The 24,203-nt window shown below is 40.9% G+C and overlaps 1 protein-coding gene across 1 annotated transcript in view; it reads right to left on the bottom strand.

Moving 5' to 3' along the window:
• Nucleotides 1-317: 317 nt before the first annotated feature.
• The window catches only part of ikzf2 (IKAROS family zinc finger 2), a 28,676-nt gene continuing 4,790 nt past the window's right edge, over nt 318-24,203 (bottom strand). The window contains exons 4-9 of the mRNA XM_084362711.1: nt 17,811-17,912; nt 14,828-15,025; nt 13,481-13,648; nt 8,873-9,010; nt 7,864-7,995; nt 318-6,894 (exon numbers count right to left, since the gene is read on the bottom strand). Of these exons, the coding sequence (XP_084218837.1) occupies nt 6,095-6,894; nt 7,864-7,995; nt 8,873-9,010; nt 13,481-13,648; nt 14,828-15,025; nt 17,811-17,912 (1,538 nt within the window). The 3' untranslated portion in view covers nt 318-6,094. The remainder of the gene's footprint in view (nt 6,895-7,863; nt 7,996-8,872; nt 9,011-13,480; nt 13,649-14,827; nt 15,026-17,810; nt 17,913-24,203) is intronic.

A 24,203-nucleotide genomic window follows, 5' to 3' on the forward strand; every position in this document is an offset into this window, starting at 1 on the left:
GATTATTCAATCCGTTCAAGACTGGATGTCTGTCTTTACTGTGCAGAACCATGAATAACATAATTTAAATTCTACTCGGGCTTATAACACAAAGACTCAAATCAAACAGTAGCAAAACCACACATAAGTGGTCTACTCACCTCTCCAGACACGTTTAATCCTTTTTCAGTTTGCATGTTTTTGCGACATTCAAGCACTTCCATTTTTTTTTATTCACAATAAAATCATTCAGCTGCATGAAATATATTGTGTGCGTTTTGAAGGAAACTATATAACAATGACTTCCTTTGTCAAAATTCACAAAAAAGTCAAGGCAGTCAAATCCACTTCTTTAATAGAGAGAAACCCATGCCTTAAAAATATACATTGTATTCTTCACAGCAGTGTGTCTTCATGTAATGTCACTGATGTCGAAAAACAGGGCTGAACAGTCCGCCAACTTCCTTCACCACATTCAGTGTTGGACTGATATATGTCATGAGAAATTACCAAAGGAATTCGATCAATGTGCGTCCTTTTGATAAATAAATCACATACTTTAGGACATAAAAATACACAACCTACGCAAATACCTGAGAGCCCTCACATCAGAAAGTTGTTATCAATGTCAGAGATGATCAATCGGCACACTTTTCTGGATAATTTCAATATTCAGTGCCAAAATATACACCTTTCATATATTAATTCTTAAAAAATACATTTCACCTGAACCCAGTCTTTTACATTTTCTGTAAACATTTTTCAACTTAAAAAACACACAAAGGTTCACAAAACTAGTTGCATTAACATTTCAGCAGAAAAATAGACATTTAGCACACGCATTTTCAAAATTTACAAAAACATCCCCGCGATCTGAAACAATAGCAGTGATTTAGATTTTCAAGTAGACTCCTCGCTCACAAGGAGGGCTGACGGAGGACCTTTTTTTTTTTTCCTCCTTATTTTGCTCATATGGCTGCTTCATTTAAAGAATTTGTGTACAAGTAAGGCTGTCCTCATTACAACATTACCATGACACAGAGAGAAAACCAAGTTTGTGCCCATAAAGTCTGACCAAATATAACCAGGAGAACAAATTAAAAGTAAGAAAGTGAACATCCTGCCATATTGTGCCCGTTTCAATTTGATTTAGTTCTGGTCTGTCTGTTTGTATTCCTTCTGAAGGGGATTAAACAAAATAAAAATCAGGGTAGCGTTAAAGGTTCACTGTGTAGTTTTGGGAAAGAAGTTTTAATCAGAAGAGACTGATTTCTTACGCCCAAACAAACTAAATAAACAAACTCAACAGTTTCATACTGTTTAACTTTGTTTATATTTGGCGGACCCTGCCACCTTTCTAGCTTCAAACAGTGTTTTCGGGACTTTATTTTACTCTTGTTTATTCACTTTTGGAAAAAATAAATATTTCTGAGTTTGAATAATTGCTTCATTAATATTTCAAGTATTAAAATTATGAGTTTGAATTTCTTCTCCAAAAACTACATAGTGCCCCTTTAACTTACATTTGATGATGGGATCAATAAAAGGACATGTTGTTGTAGGAGGACCCCTGTCTTTACAGATAAGGCTTCAGATAATGAATATATACAAGAATAATATAATAGAGGAATGTATAGAGTCAATATCACAGCTGCAAGGTGTAAACAATTTCCAGTGCCAATACTTTACAGACAGTAAGTTTTTATGCTAGCTGGGCACCAGTTGCGCATAAGAGAAGCAACATGTAAACAGAGAAAAAGCTGCCTTTTGATAACAAGTAGACATTTAACATAGAGGAGTATATCACTGAGTTTAACCTTAGAGAATAATCTGTTTATGCGGACCAGTGTCAAACTAGTAATGCCAAACTGTTTGTAAGTACTATTACAACAAAAAAGAACATGTTCATAAGACAGCACTGTAAAACCTGCTTGTACAATGTGCGTCTCCAAGATTGTTCTTTCAGAGGAAAGACTAACCTTTGTTCTGTCAATTAATCTTTTCCACTCTACCGACACTTTAATATAACAGCTAGGGGGGAAAAAAATGCTGCCTTAGTCAGGGCATGGACATAAAGTGCATGGCCAACTGTACAAAGCACAGTCTTATCTGAGTCTTTTCAGAGAGACGGTAACCAGGAAAGAGCTGCGACAACCTTTATTGACCGAAATCTGTTATTCTTCAACATACTGTGCACGATGGACAAGAGATTTGGAAAGTGGCTTATCTCCTACTCGCCATTTCCATTTTGCATACATGAGCTATTATGTCTGAGCATGTTTACAGAGGTGATGTGGAACGCTACAGTTTTGACAAGTGCCTTCAGAGCAGTACAACGTGTTAGCCACACTCATACTCTCACTTTTCCTCTTGCTCAAGCTGTCTCGTTCTGCATCCCCTCTGCACAAGGTCACACAAGAATGTGGCGACATTACGGGAGAGAGGAAGCGCGAAAGACATTAGTGTGTGTGTGTGTGTGCTTGAGATGGTGTTAGTGAGGCGCAGAGAATGAGCAGTCTGATTCCTACAATAACACTACGGTAGGAAATAAACATGACAAACGCCCACCGTACACATCAAAAATCCAGTCTGTTTCAAAAGGGAGTAATTTTTAAGTGTTCATTCGCAATTAAAGCTGCACTACACGACATTTTAAGATGCCAAGGACACCTCACAAAGAGGTATTTGTGCAGTGATGCTGTGATGTTTTTCCCTGTATTTGTCATGACATTCAAAAAGGATGAAAGAGGAGCCAGACATGTAAGCATGTTGCCGAGCTAGAAAAACCCCACACTAAAAGCATTGGAAAAAAAGTACAACACTTACTATACTATATACACACAGACAGCCACCCAGCCTTGATCACAAAGTGGGTTGGATCAAAAAGATGGGCCTAAAGCATAAAGTGAAGTACATCAGAGAAAAGCAACCCATGCTGTGTCTTTCGCCTCCTGCATCCCTTTGGTATACATTAAAATAAAGCGTCATGCATTATACTTTCAGTTTAATCATCTGAAGTCACCTCAATTGGAAACACTTGCCATCCTCTGTCATTTTATGGTCTTAATTTGTAAGTCTGCTAGTTTAAAACAAACTATGATGCTCAAAGTTTAGGAAACTGTGTGCTCAAACTGCAAGCAACATGACCCACGAGCCACCAGTATTTGTAGTTTTCATGAGAGTAACCAGGGAAACAACCAGCTTGGCAGCCTAGTAAAGAAAATATGATAACAGTTTAACTTTTTAAAGGTCACAGAGCTGACAGGAACCTACACCTTTTGTTACTTCCTTGTTTTGCTTTGTAATTTCTGCTTCATGATCAATCGTTTTACCTTGTAAAAACAAAATGAATAGATGCTGATTACTATTTCGAGAAATGAGTCAAAATACAAGCAGCAAATTCAGTTTCATGAGATAGAGGCTAAGATTTTAAGAAGTGTATATTTATCATTTGACTTTATAATCATCTGTTAATGTCCAAACATAAATGTAAAACTTTGACCTCAGAACATTTGCCTTAGAAATGTTTCATGTAGATATTAATGTCAAAATATGTGTAATCTTTGTTCTTTTTATATATTTACACAATGTTAAATCTGCTTTTCAACGTTTCATGAGGAATGCATGCATTTTTTTGCTAAATGTTTTAAAATATGGCATACAGTATGCGTCAGTGTCTTAAATGTCAAATAGCTTTATTCAATAATACCTTTTCAAAATTGTTTGAGCTGTTTCAGCTCAACAGGAAGTTGGTGGTCTTTTTTGTGCGAGTAGTGAGGCACAAGTGCTTTACCAGCCACCGATAAGTGGAAAAACAACGGTGGTGTAAGTAAAAACTAAGTGATTGATGGTGAAAACATGCGTGGTAATACCAAATATAAACTTACCATCCATGGTTTGCTAGCTAGAAATGCTACTTTTGGCTACAAGAATAGCTGGGCTATTACTGCAGCGCAACAAAGGCTGAAAAAATAGCCCGACTATACATCTTGATAACAGCCCAAGTGAATTAATGAAGGCTCAGCCGAATCCTACAAATTGGTTAAGAGGTAGCTTTCTGTAATCAGCCAGCGATATAGCCTTTTTTGAGAGTTAGCATTAGCTTTAGCTTGGTCTTGGACTTCACCAACTTCACAGATGAGGTATTGATACAAACAGTAACAATTTTAAATGCAATTTGTAACATGTTTTTCTTAATATTTGTGGAAAAGATAATGCATGTGATTATCACAAATTGTGTACAAGTTGTGATATAGGCTACATCTGTAAATCTTGTTTTTATTTGTGTATACAAACACTTTGATTTGCTACTCTTATTTAATAAATAGATAACATTTTAAGCCAGTTGTCTTAACTTCTATTTCTGGGACTAATGGAATAAAATTGTGTTTGTTGTATCCATTATTGTGGGCAAACAGTAAAGTCTTATGTATTTTCAAATGTTTTTTTTTTTTTTTTAAATCACTACAATCTTGTAGTTAATATAGTAATTTATGTTTGCAAAATCATTTATGCAGTTATACGCAGCATTACTGACTAACATTACAAATACTGTCAAAATGATGGCACAGCTATTCAAATTTCTGTAGCTGTAGATCGACACATTTAGAAAATACCACACCGCTGGCAATCAAGCCCAAAGGGACACCACGTTGCTTGCAGCTGGAACACCAGATGACCATACCATTGTTTGTATTACGCCATTGTTCATGGGAAAAACAATGAGCATACTGGGCCATTGCAATGTCATAAAAAACAAAAGACAGAAAAAAATCCTTTGATCCTTCGTGACATGCCATGGTATATGTGCAATACCGTACTGCTAAGTATTCATGAATGGTAGCATGGCTTTTAAAATTTTTTTTTAATTATACCCAATTTAAACCTGGTATCAAAATGTGATCTGTACCTGGATGTGTTATCCGGATGAGGACAAATGCATTTTAATGCAATTGGATCTGCCTGACTACATCTGGAGGTAGTGTGGCTTTGCATAGTGTTTGGATCATAGGTCGGCGTAAACACGATCCATACAACCTGCTGAATACATACTCAACAATGCATTGATGCAGATTTAGTTTTTACTTTGTATAAAACTTGATTAAAATTAGAGAATGGGCAAGTGAGGAGGCAGAAAGAGACACGCCTCTACTGATTACATGTCTATTCTGCGCCATGAAAGCTTCAACTGATGCTTTATTCAACAGAATTGTGACCTACCTACACACTAGGAATGCAACACATTGGGACAAAATAACACAATGTTTTTAACACAAAGAAATGGATAAGTTAATGCACTACGTTTGCCGAATTTACAAGCTGGCACAAATATCTAAGAATTTGTCACAGATGATGTTGTCAAGGTGTCTAAACTTTCCCTTAACTCAACAACTCAGTAAAATCAATGATTTTTTTAAGGGAGTCTGGGACTAATTTGCTGCTACCTGAAATCACTGATTAGGAGGCTCTGCTCACGAGGACAAAGATCAGGTCTCAGTGTTAAGTTATGATCGATTGTTAACCATTAGAGATTCCATTTAAATACCAGGTGGAAATGAAGTGTTAGAGACGACCTGAAGTCTTCACCACTGTCGTACATTTTAACATCCTATCTGGTTGCACTCACATCGTTTCTTTCAATAAACTGTATCTAGTGGGTTGAGGCCACAAGACAGGAACATGTTCTTCTATCTCGTTCCTTCTTAAGAGTGAAAAAATGTTTTGGTGACAAAAGCGTGATGACAGGACAAGCACAAAAGGGGACATTACCCTGTAAGACTCAAATGAAAAAAAAAATTGTCAAAGTCGTCTGACAGCTGCTCTGTTATACATTTCATGAACATTAAGAGAAAAAACAAAACGACTTACCTTCCTTCCTCTACATTAACCTTAATTTAATGTGTAGAAAATGTGTCTTTGGCCCATACCTTCATATGATTGTTCAACTTTTCAGATTCACAATAAGTAGCTTAAAAAGAAGTCTATGCTATGATTGTGCTACACTTGTCTACAGTGCCATTCAACTGTGCAGTCTCAGAGGTCAGGGGATAAGGACGGATATCAGGCTATTGCTCCTTTCCCTTCTTTGCCTTTCCCTTAATTCCTACCCATCCTCTCAATGGAAGGTGTGTTCACCGCGGACTATGTGAGAGGAGAACTCGTAGCGGTCTCTGCTGCGGTGACCGCAGATGTTGCACTCCAGCGGATCTCTGTATCCGTGGCAGCCCATGTGGATGGTGTACATGACATGGTCCAGGAAGAGCACCCGACAGTGCTCGCACTGGAAGGCCCGCAACTCCTGGCCCTCTCGTCCAAACACCCTCACCCCTTCGTGGCTCGCAGGCCTATCTGTGGCCGCCCGCATCGTCCCAGTCCCCATTCCTGCCCCACTTTTGGGTGACGCTTCTGTTACCCGCTCACCTGAATACATCACAGCCGGACTGGCTCGAGACCTGAGGCCGGGAGGGGGGTTGCTCCCGTGGTAGCCCTGCCTCTCTTGAGGGCTACTGCGAGCTGAGTCAGCTGAGTCGAGTCCGCTGTGGTTAGGAGATTCCTCTTGCGCTTTGTGGGGCGGCTTGCCAAGCCTGCTTAAAGCACTCGGGCCGTTTGTGGTGGGATGGCCCGGGTGGTCATGGTGCTGAGGTGGCAGCGTGTCACAGTTTCCTGGACGCTCTGTTCTGTGGCCCAATGGCAGGACATGGTGGAAGAGGGGGTTGATGGGCATCATCTCGGCCATGGAGAGAGGGGGACCTGGATGGTGAAGCATGGGCCGAATGCTGTCCGACCCCAGGTATGTGATGGCATTGCTGATGGCCTGGTCCATCATGTGGGCCGGCAACAGTTCTGCCTGCTTCTCATACTTAAGGCCCATCTCATAGCTAACATCAGGGTAGCTGTACCGTAACATCTTTTCACCTGCATGAAACAGAGTCACACTATGACTGCATGGAAGTTCCTTGATTTAACAATTTCAAAATGCAAGACACAAAACATAGTAAATGTAGAGGCAGTAGCAGACGTGGAGGGCGACACTCTTGCTTGTAGCTACGAACAAAAGAGAAGAACAATCTGTACAAATATGAGCACGACTTGACTTCACAAACTTATATCTCGCTGATATTTCAGGGCTTGTTTTTTTGGCTTCTGTTATTTTGTACTCGATGTTCTGCATGTACGCATCTAATGAGGTGGAAAGCCCCATCCATCTACTGCACTGTTTAACCCCTCCAGAACAGGGATGCGGTGAGCTGTTTTCTCTCGATAAGAGCAATGGCAAAGTTACAGGTGTACCTAACCACAGAGTGAAAAACACTTCCTTGCCTCTCAGTCAACAGCTTTGCTCTAGCTTTGCTCAATCTCTTTTTTTTCTAATAGTGTGGCAAATAAAACCAAATTCAGAGAAAGAATCTGTGCTTGTAACTAGGGCAGGGCTATTGTGTGTTATAATATAATACTGTATGATGCGCCACGGCAAGGGAAAGGAAAAACTCAGAGCGACAAGCACAGAAAAACAATTAGGCACGTTAATAACTTTAAAATGCTATCAGCATAAAATGATATTAGTATTACGTGATGACAATTTAATGAAGGTCCTGCAAAGCTGTTGTTAAGCCTAAATTACTGTCTGCTTGGACAAGTAATGCACTTCTTTCACAACAAAATCCACTGAAATGCTGCATGAGCTGAGGTCAAAGCCAGTCACCATATATGATTTGCATGTTAATCCATCAGTGTAGAAGACAACAGAACAAATCACCCTCAACCACTGACACACAAAAAGAAAATGGAAGAGTTCAAATGTAATCAGATTATATAATGCTGCTCTTCAAGGACAGTGACTAAAGTAGACAAAGCCGTGGACTTGGCCGTTTTTAAGATACCTACCCACAAATTTCTGGGGCGTGGTGCTCTTCCTCTTGCCCACGTTGTTTTGCAGCCTTTCAATAACAGGTGGCCGTTCAAACGTAGCCATGGTGTTGGCCTCTGCCATGGGCCTCGGCTCTGCAGGAACCTCACCTGGACAGTTTGAGAAGGGGGAGGGAGAGACTGGTAAATCGAACAGATCACTTTTCTTAAAATGTGCAAATTAAACTAAAATGAGAATTCTGCTTTCTGGATCATTTATTTTGATTATGGTCTTTAATTTAAACATCCAACCTCAGTTCTGCCATACCCCATAAAGCCTCCGAATCCCACAGGAAATGCTGTTTGTTTTCTGTGTTTCTGCAAATCTGAGGCTTGCAGAGTCAGAGACTTCTTTTAAATCACTTCAATCTTTTCACAAAAGCCTTTTATTAAATCTAGCACGCCATCTCATTGCCACCATGTGTTGCCTGTTTCATTGTTAGCATTCATCCTATTGTTTGTCATTTGATTTGCCCCAGTCAATATGTTTTAATCTCGTTTCAACCTTTGTTTTGAAAAGTGTTTCGTCAATAAAGTTTATCATTATTATTGTTATTATTTGTGATTATTTCAGCCTTAATTCATTTTTATTATTTTTATTGTGTTACCCCATTGTCTGGAGAGACTGAATGAATAAATAAATGACCTTTCGAAGCATTTAAGTGACTATACATTTACTGTTAGTTATTATACAATTTATTAACAGATGAATAAAAATAATAAAAGAAATAATAAATAAATAAAAAGCCAGAAAACATTCTGTACAGAATTAACATAGTCGTGGATGCTTTTATTTTACTTGTCATTTAAAAATATTCCTTTCTGACTGCACCAATTATATTAATTGTGCTTTAATAAATTGATCATTCAGAATGAAACTTTGCTAATTTTTTCCCCCCTGCGAGATCCAACTTTACTGTATTACAGTCACCATTACACATTATGCCACCTTCATATTCGCAGTTTCAGTTTGAGTAAAACCATTTACCTGTGTAAGGGCCAGTGTTGGCGGTCGGATCCAAGCCGATGCCCTGCAGGTAACTATGGCAGCGCTCTTTGTGTTCCTCTAGAGAAGTCCGCTGCTTGTAGCTCCGCCCACAATAGTTGCACTTGTGTGGCTTGCCGACTAAAAGTGAAGACGTTCGAGAGAGAGAGAATATTAACTTCATTCACTGCTGCGCAGACAGAAAGAGTGGGTAGTGTCCAATGAGATAATGCAACCTGCTGCAGCGTTACAGGCGGTGCGCAGTAGTAAATACTGTGAACAGTCGGTAGTACAAACAAACCAGCCTCTGAGATCATGGATGTTCCACTACTAGTGTGAGGATTCCACACAACTGTTGCCAGACACTAAGAAGAAGCTGTGGGCGACACAGATAGTTGCATGAAGTCTGCCTTTCAAAACGCTTTGGTCTCTGAAACATACAGCAAAACTCCCACTGCTGCAGGGGCACAGCATGAGTGAATAGTCGCATCCCATGGTGGCGGTAGGAAACAAACTCCAAAGTTAAACTGCTATGGAGGTGGAGTGTGATTCATTGTGTCATTTCTATTTTATTCGATTTCTTCCTACCAAGACAAGTGGAAAGATGAAGGCACATCTTTTACATCTATCTCGGTCAAGCCATCCGCCCATCTAGCCTACATCCATCCAACATCCTAGTGTGACTGCTGCGGTTGAGATAAGTTAATTTCCACCTGGAACACGCGTAGGTATGAGTTTACCAGTGATTCACGGATTCAGAAATACACGAAAGCTTAGAGTAGATATGGGCCGATAGTTGTTTAGGTCACTGTTTTCTAGGGGTGGGAATTCTAAAATGATTATCAGTCCATGCATTCATACATTTTGATTTCTGTTTGATTTATTTTTTTTCAAAGTTTGCTACTTTTAAAAACATACCTTAATTGTAATGATTAATAATTTAAATAAACAGATTAATTTACTTCCATTGTCTTTGCTTACACTCTTCACAAGGTCAAGACGTAGCCTGCCATTAAAGGTACACATGTTGTATGTCCACTGAATGGCAAATTGACCTACTTGCTGCATTCAACCATTCATACTCACATTCACACACTGATGCGTGTGGCTGCTCTGTAAGGTGCCGACCCGCTCATCAGGAGCTTCCTATTAAAATCAATCTGCGATATTTCTACACTCAGCCCTTCACACACACCCACACACTGAATGGAAGAGCCATTGGGAGCAGTTTGGGGTTCAGTATCTTGCCCGAGGATACTTCAACATGCATGCAGACCTAACGATTAGCGGAGCTCCTGACCCACAGCCACCACGTTGTCACATCTAGACAATGTTTCATCTTCCAGTTGGTTCAGCCAACTTTATATTTTTCCCCAGCCCTACTGGTGTCACCCAAAAGTAAAAAGTAACCAAAAGTTGTACTTCAGGGGTGACAAAAATTAATAGGGCGCCAATTGTATGCAATGGGCCACCAGCACACAGGAAATCATGATCAGAGGGCACTTTATCATGTTTTTATCTACTGTACGGGGCAAAGCTGTACAGTTACAGCAAGGTTTATAGGAAACCAATGCAAACACAGGTGGTTTAATTATTCTATATCCATTACATTATGCAATCAGAATTTAATTCATAACAGTACGTTGAAGCAAAAAACTCTTCTCTTGCCAGTTTAAGTATCAAAAGTATTTTTTGAGCAACAAATGTACTTAAAAATGTGCTACTTCACTCTGATGCATAATGTAATATGCAAAGTAAATAAATGTAGTGGAGTAAAAAGTACAATATTACCTTCCAAAATGTAGTGGAGTGGAAGTGAAAAGTAGCAGAAAATGTAGACACTGTAGTATTACGTACAGTTACCTCAGAACTGCACTTAAATACAGTTCTTGAGTAGACGCAGCTAGTTACGTGCCATCACTGGTCACCACCTTCGTGTGATGGAATGTACATGAGCTGTTTCCACACTGAGGCAGAAGTTGAGTCAAAAATGTGTATAAACGTAATTGCGACATACTGTATTAAAGAGAAAATCCTACGCAGGCAGACATTCTCAAAACTAATGTAATGACTCATAAAGCGACTCGGTGAGTGAACCTGAGGCCACACCAGCACACTGATGTGACCCAGACACCATCATTAGCAACGCGGTGTAGTAAGACGTTCACTGGCATAATGGTGACAGCTATTACTAGAAGAAGATGTGATGATCCTGTGCTCTTGTCACTGTGAGAACAGAGAAACCAAACACGTTTCAGTCTGAGGCGTGGAGGTTGTAACACACATACACACACGCACACACACATTGAAACATAGGTGACAGTTCACACGTGAACCTAAGTGCTTTTCTCCCACCGAAAGGGATGTTTAGTTTCTTTTTCTCTTCTTTTTTTTAATAAAGTATCTCAGTTACTCAGAACTGGATATTTTTTTTATCAGTAAATGCTTTTCTTTCCTTGCCTACTTGTATGATTTATGTGAGCGTTACAGAATAGCATGGCCAATCTTGCATCAGCAGTCATCATGTGGAATGATAACAGCTTTTTTCTGCTTTATGTGTCATTCAGTACTCTTGTGGTCTATGAATGACACTGTATTGGCAGAACTCGAAACTAGGATTCATTATCATCTTTTTTCTGAGTAGGAAAAGTGGTGGCTAATAACAAAAGGTTTCAGTATTATTTAAGTGAGTGGGTGTGTCTGCAGGGTCATTGCAGTAATATTCATTCTGGGTAGTGAAAGAGTGCGACTTCTGAACGAAAACGTCATCATGGAAATCATTTTTCTTCGTCGCGTTCCAGCCGTGAAAGTAAAACAGTGGAGTAGGCATTATTCAATCGAGAAGCGCTGCCTCGTTCTTTGAGGCTCACGTCCACACACTCTCTCAAGCGCACGCACACACACACACACACAACACAGACTTCATTACTTTTTCGTATTTATATAACCACCCACACGCGACCTTGTGCAGATGTTGGATGGACCTGAAGAATCCACCTTTCAGCCGCTATTCTTAGTCATGTAAATGATCCACACTGTGCACTCAGACTCACTTGACTGATTGCATTTGGCTAATAAACGGGAACTTGCTTGAATTTAAATCATCTGTCGTACAAAATGTGAAATCCTTCACCTCTCAAGAATTGCCTTGCCTGCATTATCCTGTGCCTCAATGGATAATTAAAACATTTTACCAAGCCTTGGGAATATCAGTCCCAATTCAACACGCCTTTGTTCTAACACTCTTGACTATTTCTCACTCTTGTCTCACGTTTTTCCTCGCCTGACCTCTCTGTCAATGCTGCATTTCCCTCTTTTTGGCTACACCTGTTCTTCCTGGCAAGGCACCAGGCCAGAGCTGTCAGGTCTGCAGCATCCAGAAACTGAGAAGAGAGTCCCCGTGTGTCTGCAACAGAATCCTCATATTTCCAACTAAATGGCCAGGTGTAACGTACAAATTATGATTTTGCAAGGGAAAAAAGGGGGTTGGGTATGCGACAAACAAAATCAGTTGAACAATGAAGGAAGTGAAAGTAGGAAACTGGCCATCACTGATAGTGCAGGACAGATGTGGAGATAAGACAAGTAAGAAACTAATTAAAGAAGCAACTGAGACAGAGATCAGAGACATGCAAACGCTCAAAAAACTGTACACAAACACATGGCCTCACACCCAAACACACACGTTGCCTGTATCTAAACAGAGAACCGTGTATGAGTAACCCCTGTGGGGGCATCACAGGCAGAAATGACGGTATTGTCTGACCTTGATCTCAAAGGAGCAAAAAAAGGGGCGAGCACATCCTCTCTGATAGGAAAGTGGGTTACAGTTGAGAGACGCAGCCAGCGCTCCCCATGCGTTTCTCAACAGACAGATAGTTTCCTCCTGAGCCAGTCAAGCAACTAAGGAACAGCATGTCCTTGGTGCCTAACCACAAAACACTCACAGCGCTGTCTATAACACTCACGTACAGAAAAAGAAACATGTCTATCCAACAGCGATACAGAACAGAGTCACCAACCGTATGGTTTGGCTACTGTGGCTACCGTACTTCTGCTAGCTTTTCATTAGTCACACAAAGCTTTAGAAGAAAGAGAAATATCTGATGAGAACACTGAAGAGGCACTTAGAAAGCCTTTTGAGATTTAAAAATGAAAAAAAAAAAAATATATAATTACATTGATCACAAAGCCTGGCATTATGTTGAACAAGACAGGGGCCTCTAAGATTCCTCCTGATGCAAAATGTTCTGGCTTTATGAAGGTACATTTTAGTCCTGAGATCACTGATTATAAAAGGAACAAAGTATGTTTTTCCTACATTATGTGAGAGGCAAACTGCAATGATAAGGTACATACACTCACAGTGGGAGAGAGCGTGGACATGCAACAAAAGCACAATATTGGGAAAAAACAAAATACAAAATTTTACACAAGGGTCTGTCCCAAATATTGTATCTCTAAATATTGAGTCTCTTAAAAACAAATATACTCAATGGCATGGGTTTCCTTTTTCCCCAGATCTTTGAAGCACTTCTGATGAAAGGCATGTCTCTTCTGGGTAACAGAAGTGGATGAGTAAAAAGAGAAGAGGGTGAGGAGGAGTCTTACCAGCATGAGTGCGCAAATGGCCGGTGAGGGCATCACGCCGCCGGCAGGCGTAGCTGCAGAAGGGGCATTTGAAGGGTTTTTCGCCTGTGTGCAGCTTGATGTGTCGCAGCAGGTTTCCCTTCTGGGTGAAGGAGACGCCACACTGGTTGCACTGGAACGGCCTGTCGCCTGATAGAGGCAGGCACAGGAAGTCAATACCGCACTCATTGTGGGAGATGTTTTTAGAAAGTTTCAAGAACACTGCAGACATTTTTTTTTTTTGTCTCTAACTGAACTCATTTAGCTTTTCTTTTTTCATAACTGACAGCTGACTTTGTCTCCCCGTGTGCATGAAGTGCTAACCACTGATAGCTGCTTTTTATTGTACAAGTTAAATACCACAGAAAGCCTATCAAATTGTCCTCAAATAACACATGAATCCTTGAACTACTTCTGTGATTACTAATGGCAATTATAAAAAGAAAAAGAAAACTGTTCAATCCAATCTCCATTTACCTTAATCAGCCCTTTCATTTATCTCTAACAATGTGGAAACAGAATGTTTTTTTGTATCAGCTGCGGTAGAGTAGTTGTGTACGCCAGCATTTGGAGATGAATTGGCCTTAAGTAAAGTGAACTGCCCTGTGTTACACAAATGGAAAAAAAAAGGAGAAAAGTTGGATTGTTTTAAATGAAATTAAACTGATGGCACTCTAACTAAACTGAATTGAATCAATTCAAAACATCCAAACTAATTGAACGTCTTCTCACAAATCGACACTGAAAAAGCGACTTTACTCCGTTTACTTGTGTGTGTTTTTTCAAACTAAATGAAATATTCTCTGGAGTAATGAATGGGATTGTGCGAGCGTGTCTGCCTCTCGTGCACCGAGTGAATGGTGGACTTTAACTCGGAACAATGCTGTTCTGCACACCTCTGATTTTACAGCGACTCGCAGCTACTATCCTCTGTTCTAATGGTAAATCTTTTGATCTGCTGCCAGTTGGAAAAGAGAAACACGATCCTAATGCTGTGACAACCTGAGCAGTCGTGGCGTCAGTTGGAAACAGGTTGCGGGGGATTCCAAGGATATTTTTTCCCTGATAATAATTCCAAGTCTGAGCTATTGTCTTTCAGCAAACGCACAAAAAAAACCAGCGAGCACTCCACACCCACTGTTGAGGAAAACAAATGATGTCTGACTCTCTCTGAAGAGTGGGAAACGTACACACCGCCCTGATTTCAATCATTAGAAGACACTGTTAATGCGTTAAGATGTTTGTGAAATAATTGCGTCAATTATAGCAAACGGCCTCTTTGAGGCATCACACGCTTTAAATGGCATTTAGAAATATACTCATCGGTACCGTTTGGTTGCCGACTTTGGTTGTCGGCGTCGGCTGTCACATTTGGTCCAGATAATCCATCCTGTACATTGTTCGGGCTGCCAGTCATGGATTCCTCCAGTGCTCCTTCGTCCTCCCCTGTTTGGCTTATTTCTTCAAGTGCTGGGCTTCTGTTGTCGGCCTCCTCCGCTGTTTCCTCTTCTTGCTTAATTGTCAGTTCTGTAAAACGAAAACAACGGCAATCCTGAGATGTAAATCTTCACGGTCACATTCACAAAATGCAGGTTATATGGGAGTGCCCTAAACATACTTCTACCATACAACACTCTCTATAGCAACTATGCAGCCTAGGGTGGCCCCGCGATGCATGACTTAAAATATAAAGGTATTAGATGAGCTGTCAGGATGGACTGGATTGGCCGAAAGTACAAAAGGTCGATCTGCAATGAACACTTAAGTGTGACAGATGTGCAAAATAATACATCACAAGCAGCTTTAGGATGGACTGACACACTGAAAAGACGGAAAGAGGGAGAGAAAGAGAAACAGGCTGGTCTGGTTCCTGGCTGTCCCTGGAGAGAAAGGGAGTGTCAGAGGCCCTGTAGCTTACACCTGACAAGCAGTGGGAGATTGGCTGGATGACAAGGGCAAAAGAGTGTATAATCGTGTGTGTCTGTGTGTATGGGAGGTGTGGGTGTGTGTGTGTGAGTGTGGGTGGTTGTGGCGGGAAACTATTCACCACCTGCAGTCTCTAGTTATCAGTCACCAGCAATTAGTAGTACTTGCAGGCAAAAATAATGACACAGACGATGGCAATTACCACGCAGCAGAACCCAGCTACACCTAGTTTCATTCACGTGCAGCCGCGTCCTGGTAATCACTTGAATTTTACAACTGTACACAGTTCAACCTGCCAGAAAGAAGACGTTTGAAAAAAATTCAACCAAAGTCTCTGCCGGGTAAGGTAATTGACATGTAATTCTTTTGTTCTGCGCAACACCATGAGATGACAGTTAAGGATAAATGAGGAAATGCTTAAACAAGACCTGTATAGGGTTAGGGTTATATCTATTGATCTATCTATCTATGCACATCTGTCATACGCAATGATATCGAAACCATTTCGCAGGCTTCACAGGCTTTTTTAATACAGCCCCCTGAAACAAGCTTGTGATTCCCACCCTTACAGTAAAAGCTCGACTTCATCCCCTGTCATGGACTTGACTTTAGGTCAGGTAATTAGTCTGCAAATGGTACAATCTTACAAATGAACAAACTCTTGGCTTTGTTAATTGTTTAAAGGGGATACGAGGGGCTTTAGAGGCACTGCACGAAACCATCTGCACACTATCCAGGCGAAACTTACTGATCCTGATGATCCTGTTCTGGGATTTACTGGGCAGTAATCACAGTGCGAGCATATGTGGTTGTTTTACTAAAGCCTCCCATCTGACTGCATCCATCAACTGTCCCCTCAGGCTTTAGAACCGCATCCATTTCACTCTCGAAGGCTCGTAAAGTACATTTAGAAAAACAGGCAACATGTCTACGATGAGAGAAAAATCCAGAAAGCAACCGCATTCTTTAAACTGATACTGTATGTTTCCAATGCCACGGTTTGTAAAGAAGCAGCCCTTATCCCAATACCCACGTTCTGATCGAGCCTTGTCTTCGACAGCTGTATCCTGGCAACACGGAGCAGACCTGAACGTCCTTGCTATTCAGCTCCTTGCATCTTTACATCTGTCTCTCCAGTGTGGCAGAGTGGAATGCACAGAGCGGTCCGATGAGGACAAACTTTTAATCAACGGTTGCAAACGACAAAGGCAGCAATGAAAATCGTTGAGATGCTTTATTTGGTACATCTCCTTCTCTCTTCTGGATACAATACTAGTAACATATTTCATAGAAATCGTACGACATTGAGGGGCTGAGTGAAAGCAAATCATCCATTTGAAGAAGACATTCTGTTACTTTCAACCGAGCCCAAAGGGCGTAATTCTACTCTTCACGACAGGAAAGCTGCTGTACAGTTTACGTTTAAGCCGGCAAGTTCAAGTGTTCAGGTGAAATTCGACAACGCTTCACGCTTATTTACAACAGATGATGTGATGCAGCCCTTCTTGTGTAACTTAACCTCAAATAGCAAATCGCGTTGGGCAACTTCCAGAATGACTACACCTCTTATCGGCGAAGAGTATCTCCCTGTGAACACCATCGCCCTGCACGCCTCCATGTATCTAACTTGTGGGAAACAAGCTTCCCTTTTTCTCACTTAGCTGCCCTGTCTCACTTAGTTTCCCCTTTTCTTATTTTGCTGCTTCACAGTGACATCGCTAGATGCAATCTGAGGCATCAGGTCAATAGACTGAAAGGAACCAAGCAACACTTCTGAGTAAGTGCAATATTGTACAACAAGCGTGATATGGTGCAAGTTGCAATATGGCGTTTCTGAACAAAACCGCCTGTAATTTCCAATTATTTATTTATTTTTTATTCAAGACTGGATTATATTACAAGTCTGTCTTTGTTTTTGAGTTTTGTTTGTGGACTGATTTCATCCAATGTGCTTTGAGTTTTTGCCCCTTATTCACTCAATCACACACACACTCACATACCAGTGGTGACAACTCACCACGCAAGAAACTGGCCTAACCATCAGGAGCACCTGTTTTCTAATCAGCTCACGTTTGCCACGTTCATCTGCTTGATTCAACAAACACAAACTTAACACACCCTCTGTCTATTTCATGTGAAACGCCTTCCAGAGGTTCAGAGGAAATAAAGTAATCCTCCCTTCCGCAGAAGTCTTTTATTGTGAAAGTGCTAAAGATTTGATGAAGGCAGAGCAAAAAGCAATGATCTAGTGAATTAGAACAGTATATTTTTTTAAAGGCCTGTCTGTGTGTGTGTGTGTGTGTGTGTGTGTGTGTGTGTGTGTGTGTGTAGGGTAGTTGCTCTTGGCAGGCTGCAGAAATGTGTTATCTCTTGATTGAGCACTCACCACTGGGGGAATTAGGACCCTGAGGAACTGTCTGTCCATTAGGTGTTGACATATCCGCCAACATTCTCGAGTTCACCTCACCGGGAGAGCATTGGCCGTTACCTGGGAGACAAACAGAAACATAGCGATCTTCATTATGCTGTACAGTACAGTACTTGTAGAACAAACACAATATGATGCTGCTATGTATTTACACGCACATATACACACAGACACATGTGTTTCATGCTTACAGACTGATAAGACAATTGATGACAGGTGACTGCATTATGATTGTGTGTGAAAGGGGCATCCTTGAAAAGGCTCACAAACAAGTATGGGCCAAGGTTCCCAGCTATGTGATACTTGTATTAATGATATTAATACGTGGGCTTGTTCATTTGCACATAACTGCATTCGGTTTTTATTCACACTTGGCACAGCGTCCAGTGTTTTTGAGATCAGGGTCATTTTCATACAGATAAAGACAGTGAACAACAACTGAACAGCGGGAACATTTCTAGTAAGGCGAACTTAAGCAAAGGTTCACACAATAAGCAGCAGCCTTGTGTAAAATCTTACATCCCATCAAAATTTCACCCCTCTCAGATCTCCTTCTCAGCCTCAGCTGATTGGTCACTATGGAAGTCACAGTACAGAACGCAGAAGGCAACAAACTAAACTGTCTTTATGCACCTATGGGATCCTGATGTCCAGCAAATGTGGATCAGATTGCATCCTCTCAGCAGTCTGTACAGAACCCAGGCTATGGATAGCCCTGTGTCCACTCAGAGGGAGAGCAAACCAATCCCTTATCCCCTTACAGTCCGGCCCCGTCAGGGTCATCAGAACAATACAGTGGCAACAGGCAAACACCCCTGCTGACCCAGGTGTCAGATCCCTTAGGAACCACAGTGAGCCATCACTCACCGTCAGCGCAATTAAAGGTTTTCCTTAAGCATACTGACAACTGAGCCAAAACTGGAAAGTATTCATTTTAATGAGACCAGACTGTCTGATGCTTTTAAAACTGATGTAGCAAAAGCCGTAGCCGAGGAAGTTTCAGTCAAAATCAAAGGAACGTGCTACGTGCTACATCTGAAACTGCTACAAGATAGGCCTTGTTACAATTTGTCAGTGCTGAATATGTCTGCAATGATCCCTCATACATGAAAAAGAAATCTGTGTCAGATCTCCTCTTGCTGTGACAGCTCCTCTTAGTCTGACAACCTCTTCTGCGGTATTGTTCCATTGTTGTGGCGGCCCGACTGAGTGGGGCATACTGGGAGACGTTGTCCATGACACAATCCCTGGGCCTGGGCTCAGGTTGCACAGGTTGGGGTTGGAGGAAATCTCAGGTGACCGACGCTGGCTATCCCTTGGCAATGCTGTCCTGGAGACAGGAGTGGCCCAGATTTGTCATGAAGGATTTTCCATTACTGTAGCACACGCTGACAGCTGCCTAGCAGCACAGTGGCCAGGTTGTCTCAAGCATAAACTAATAGTTTTGGGCTGTCTGGGTTAAAATGCTAAATTTAGAACCCTCCATTAAAGATTTTAGCACAGTGTTATTGTTAGAAAGAATGAACGGGTCAAGACAGATTGTGCCATTATCTCTTTCATAAAAATCTATCAAAGGTGTGCTGATTTATGAATGATGCTTTCAATATGGTATCTTTTATAATAAAGAAAGAAAATATTCAGAAATACAGAAAATACAGTCAATCAGTTGAAAAGATCACAAAAAAAAGGGCCCGGATCACAAAATACTTGACAAAATTGGGAAAAGAGATATCCACACAGCTGAAATATCTAGTAAGAAGACATTTCTTTTCTGTGTGACTAAATTCTCTATCTCAGGGTTAAAATGTTAAAACTTTACATTTCTGCAAACCACAGATATATTCAAATTCATACATATCATACTAATCAAATCAGCATTTCTTCAATTCAACATGCATATGAGCTGACTTTCATGTTGGGAGGTTGAAGGGATGGTGGTGGCGTTATGGGCGAGAAGGCAGCCAAGCCACCGACCGCTGCTTTTTAACATGACGACCTGTGACAACAACCAGGTCAGCCAAAAATGATCTTTTCCAAACCCTAACCACGTGGATTTTGTGCTTTTTGCACAGCGACGGCACAACAGAAAAGAAAAACTGAACCTAAACAAACATAAAGTTGCAACACAAAGAATTACATTTCAGTGTATCTGTGGTTTGCAGAAATGTTCAATGCCAACAGTAATTCTGGTAATTGGATTGTCCTCAGACTGCTTTTTCAGGCAATTGCTGGCGATCAAAGGAAGAAGTCAAACTTATATTATGTCGAACTGTTGCGCGTGTTGGTCAAATATCCGCAGAGCTTGTGAAAAGGATGCATTGCCACACATCTGTTGAAACGGGGACCTCATCCTTTTAATGTTTGGCAAAAAGACATTTCTGATGAACACAGCTAAAAATGTACTAAACCATGCACATGAGCTTGGATGGATCGAAATGAAGTTTTCTGCGTTGGTGCCACACATTTGCTGAGTCAATCTTGTATGAACAGTCAGATCAGGACGTCAAACAGCCGAGACTTGCCGGGGGGGAAAGGTATTTTGAGTAATACACCGAATTTGGATAATTTAACGTGCTGACAAATGGAAAGGAACAGATGTGTACACACGAAACTTGTAGGTGTAATAAATGCTGACTTCATTAGCGGCACTAAATGAATGCATAGCTTCTCCAGTCATCGTCTCAGGAGTCTAACAATGGTCAATGCAATTTCTGGTCTTACAACTTACAACTCAAGGAAGAGCACAAGATTTTAATTGGTATCTAGGTTCAGGAACAGTATGCAGCGACAGTAAACCTACCAAACTGAGGTAAAGCTCCATCCATCTGCTTGTGATGGCAGAAATGATTAAGATTGACAAAATGGCTGCATCTTAAAAGACAGCACCTCGAGTATGTGAGGAACTGGATAAGATTCTTTTCCGGAGTGACGAGGCCCTCCTTTCTGACTTGCTGGATACAAAGTATGGGAGCTGGTTTTTCCTGTCAAACCCTGAGCCTTCCTTAAGACGGAGACTCGTATCACAAAGACTCATAAACACACACATCACTGACCCGACGAACAGAAAGCATCCAGATAGACCAGTGAGAACATTCAATGACTTTTAAAAACTATAAGATACTGAATGGTATTAGTACTAGTGATGGATTAAATATCTGAATACATGAATACGCTTTTATGTACAGTACACACTTAATTCCAGCAGTATTACAGAAACACCTGGTTTTAAACTGCAAAGTGATTTAGTGCACTGCTCTATTTGTGGTAATCTATATTGGTGAATGTGGGGGTGACACAGAAGACCGGGTGAAATCCACCTCTGCAGATAACTAATAATTAATAACATGAGAAAATGGAATTTCTTAAATAAGCCGGCTTGGAAAGTGAGTGCAGAAGCGGGGCGATTTAAATACATCATTTTGTGTCTTTTTAAAATGAGACCCAGCGTTTCCTCTCAGATTATCGCGCAGGACCTCAAGTTACACGAGATCTGTTTAGAGGCTGAGAACTAAAACTTTACTGGACTGAAATGTGATAAGGTTCAAAATAACAATAGTTTGTGTGATCTGAGGACAACGGCAAACGCAGCTCATTATTTTTAATTTGCCTCACCTTTTCAGTTGCTCGCCACTGGCTTTGTACGTAGCGCAGTAAATGTTTGCACCTGTCCATACAATTTAATGCCATTTCATTAGAGCAGGAAACTTGAGTGGATTGTCTCTTTTCTCTGTATTTCTTTTTTAAAAAAAAAAGGTCAGCACTGCGTTTCTTTCAAACAGTCTGACTGCATTAGGTAACTGTCACGTATGTAATTAGCTGCTAGCAAGGTGGTAGTTGAGCATGAGTGACCTTCAACCCGAGGATGATAAAGAGAAGCTGGAATATCCAGTTAACCCTTTAAGCATATCAAATATTGTTCCGGCAAAAGAAAAGTTTTATTTCTATCTTATCATTCAGTAATAATTACTGATTACAGTGTAATGGCTGTAAAAAAAAATGACAATCTGCCTTACTATACTGTTTGGTCTGCCCACTGGGCTTGATTTTTCCCGTAAAAACGAATTACGGCACAAAAGAGCGTCTTCCAACCAAAAGAAGAAGAGGTATTTTTTCCCCCTGGATGCTATCCCAAGGTACAGCGAAACAACTGGAATAACTGTGGAACCCGACTGATGGAGGAGGCAAAGAAGGTGAAGAGGGAGAGTGATAGAAACTGAGGTAAAACTAGAGCGAACAGACGGGCATTCACTCTATGGAGGGCGCTTCGGTGTCTGATGTGCTTTTCATTTTACCAGTAGGACTTGAGACGGTTTCAAAAGTAGGTAACAAAACTTGACAACTTATTAATACAGCCAGGTGTTTTACTCTGCCTTTTTGACAGCTGTGACATCTGGAATTCTAGAATTTGGAATTTTACGGTTGTTTTTTTTGCTTTGGACAGTAGCCGGACCGTTAGCGGTAGCCACGTTGCTAACGCTGTCTTGCCAACAGCAGTGGCAATAGAAATACCACAGGGAAATGCTTGAGAAGTTGTCTGTATCCACTTAAGAACTCTGAAATGGGACCTTTAGGATTCAAGAGTGAGAAGTCTCAATTCAGTTTGTCAAAATAGAATCAGCTTAAACGACAAAAATGCAAATCTTAGTATTATTTAGGGATCGTCAGGCAGATATCAGGCAACATTAAAATAATCGTATTCGTTTCATATAGAAACAAGGTCAGTTTGTACCTACTTGGCAGATATTTGGCTACCCATAAAGGGGCGAGAATGAGAAACAGTAAGTGAGATTGAAAATATCTAATTTCTCGGGGTGTGAAGTCAAGGAGCGTGTGTGAATTTCTGTCATCATGTATCTATCAGGCGATGAGCATGTGAGACTGGATGACAGCGTATGTGAAAAGAGAATAAAGTTCATGAGAGAGAGTGGGATAATTTATGTGAGAGAGCGATTGCATAACGTGACGGGTTACGATGGTGTGTGCGATAAAGAAACAGTGTTTTTTGTGTGAAAAAAGAATATCTGTGTGTGATGGCATGAGATAGAGATCGACCGTGACAATGACAGCGAATGTGGTTTGGAATAATAGGGTGTGAAGTGAGTGAGCTTATATGAAAAGGAAGGCTGGTTGATTAAACAGGAAGGAAGCTTAAATTCTTGATTCCTAATTATTCAACAGAAAGACGAAAAACAAAGTGTGCACCTGCTCAGTGGTGCTGCTGTCCTTGGGCTGCGTAGAGCATTCAGATCCATCCACGGCGCACATAAAGACACCATGCATTGTCAGAGCAACAGTGAGGCTGCCCTGGCTTTTCACAAATGTTATCCTCCATGTGTTTGCTCAATAAAACGATGTGAACCATCACAAATGTTGTCAATTACATGCAATTAGATACACTGTCAGGCTGAATGTCTCTCACATTCTGAGTCACGGTCACTTATCCTCTCTTACATATAGACAATAATAGTATCTGCATGTGAATAAGAAAAGAACACATCTATATTCATAGTGAAATATTTTCCGCACTGTGTGGTGTGCAGAAGACGCATCACCTTTCACCCTGTGAGTTTTGACCACTGCATTTTTTTTGCAGTCTGGTTTTTTTGTCCACAACAGCCATTCTTACAACTGCACAGAGGTTGCAAAAGCACACACATTCTTCATTAAAGAAGAAGTACAGATACCTGTGTGTAAAAAAAAAAAAGCCAACGACTTCAAACAGTTCACTTGGGTGGGGAATATCTTACTTCTCAGAATCTGCTCTAGCCTCGTCGGCAGTGCTGCCTGGTTCAATTTCATCCACGTCTCTGCCATTGTCACTAACACGCCTTTTCTCCCCACTCGAGTCTCCCTCTCTGTCTGTTTCCATCTCGTTACGTCTTTTACGTCATTTCGTCTTGCTAAGTCTTCCAGCCGTTCTTTGCACCGATAGATTGAAATCAATCTTGTGATGTTGGGGAGGCAGCATGCAATGGCGCAAAATAAAAATAATCCATAATTCCCATCCCATTCTGTTCTGAAATGTAAGGCGTATAAGGTACAGTACAGTACCTGAAAAATCAACTTAAGCACAGTAACAGAGTGTTTGTACTGTTACTTCCCGCCTCTGCAGCTGCACAGATGTTAGCTCTAAGCTAGCTAGCTAGCTAGCTAGCAGTGTACGTACCAAACGTACCAATTTCTGTGTCAGTACATTTGTGAAATGGACAGCGTTGCCAGATTTGACTGATGCCAACAGCCCGATCAGAGCCTCAAGTCTGCACAGTCATGAAATATACACAAGTTCAGTAAAAGTAAAGTAACTCTAAGATATTGCACATACACACACACACTGTATGTACGTGCCTCCGA

This window comes from Pagrus pagrus, assembly GCF_965226575.1.
Source record: "Pagrus pagrus genome assembly, chromosome: 9".
Lineage (NCBI taxonomy): Eukaryota > Metazoa > Chordata > Actinopteri > Spariformes > Sparidae > Pagrus > Pagrus pagrus.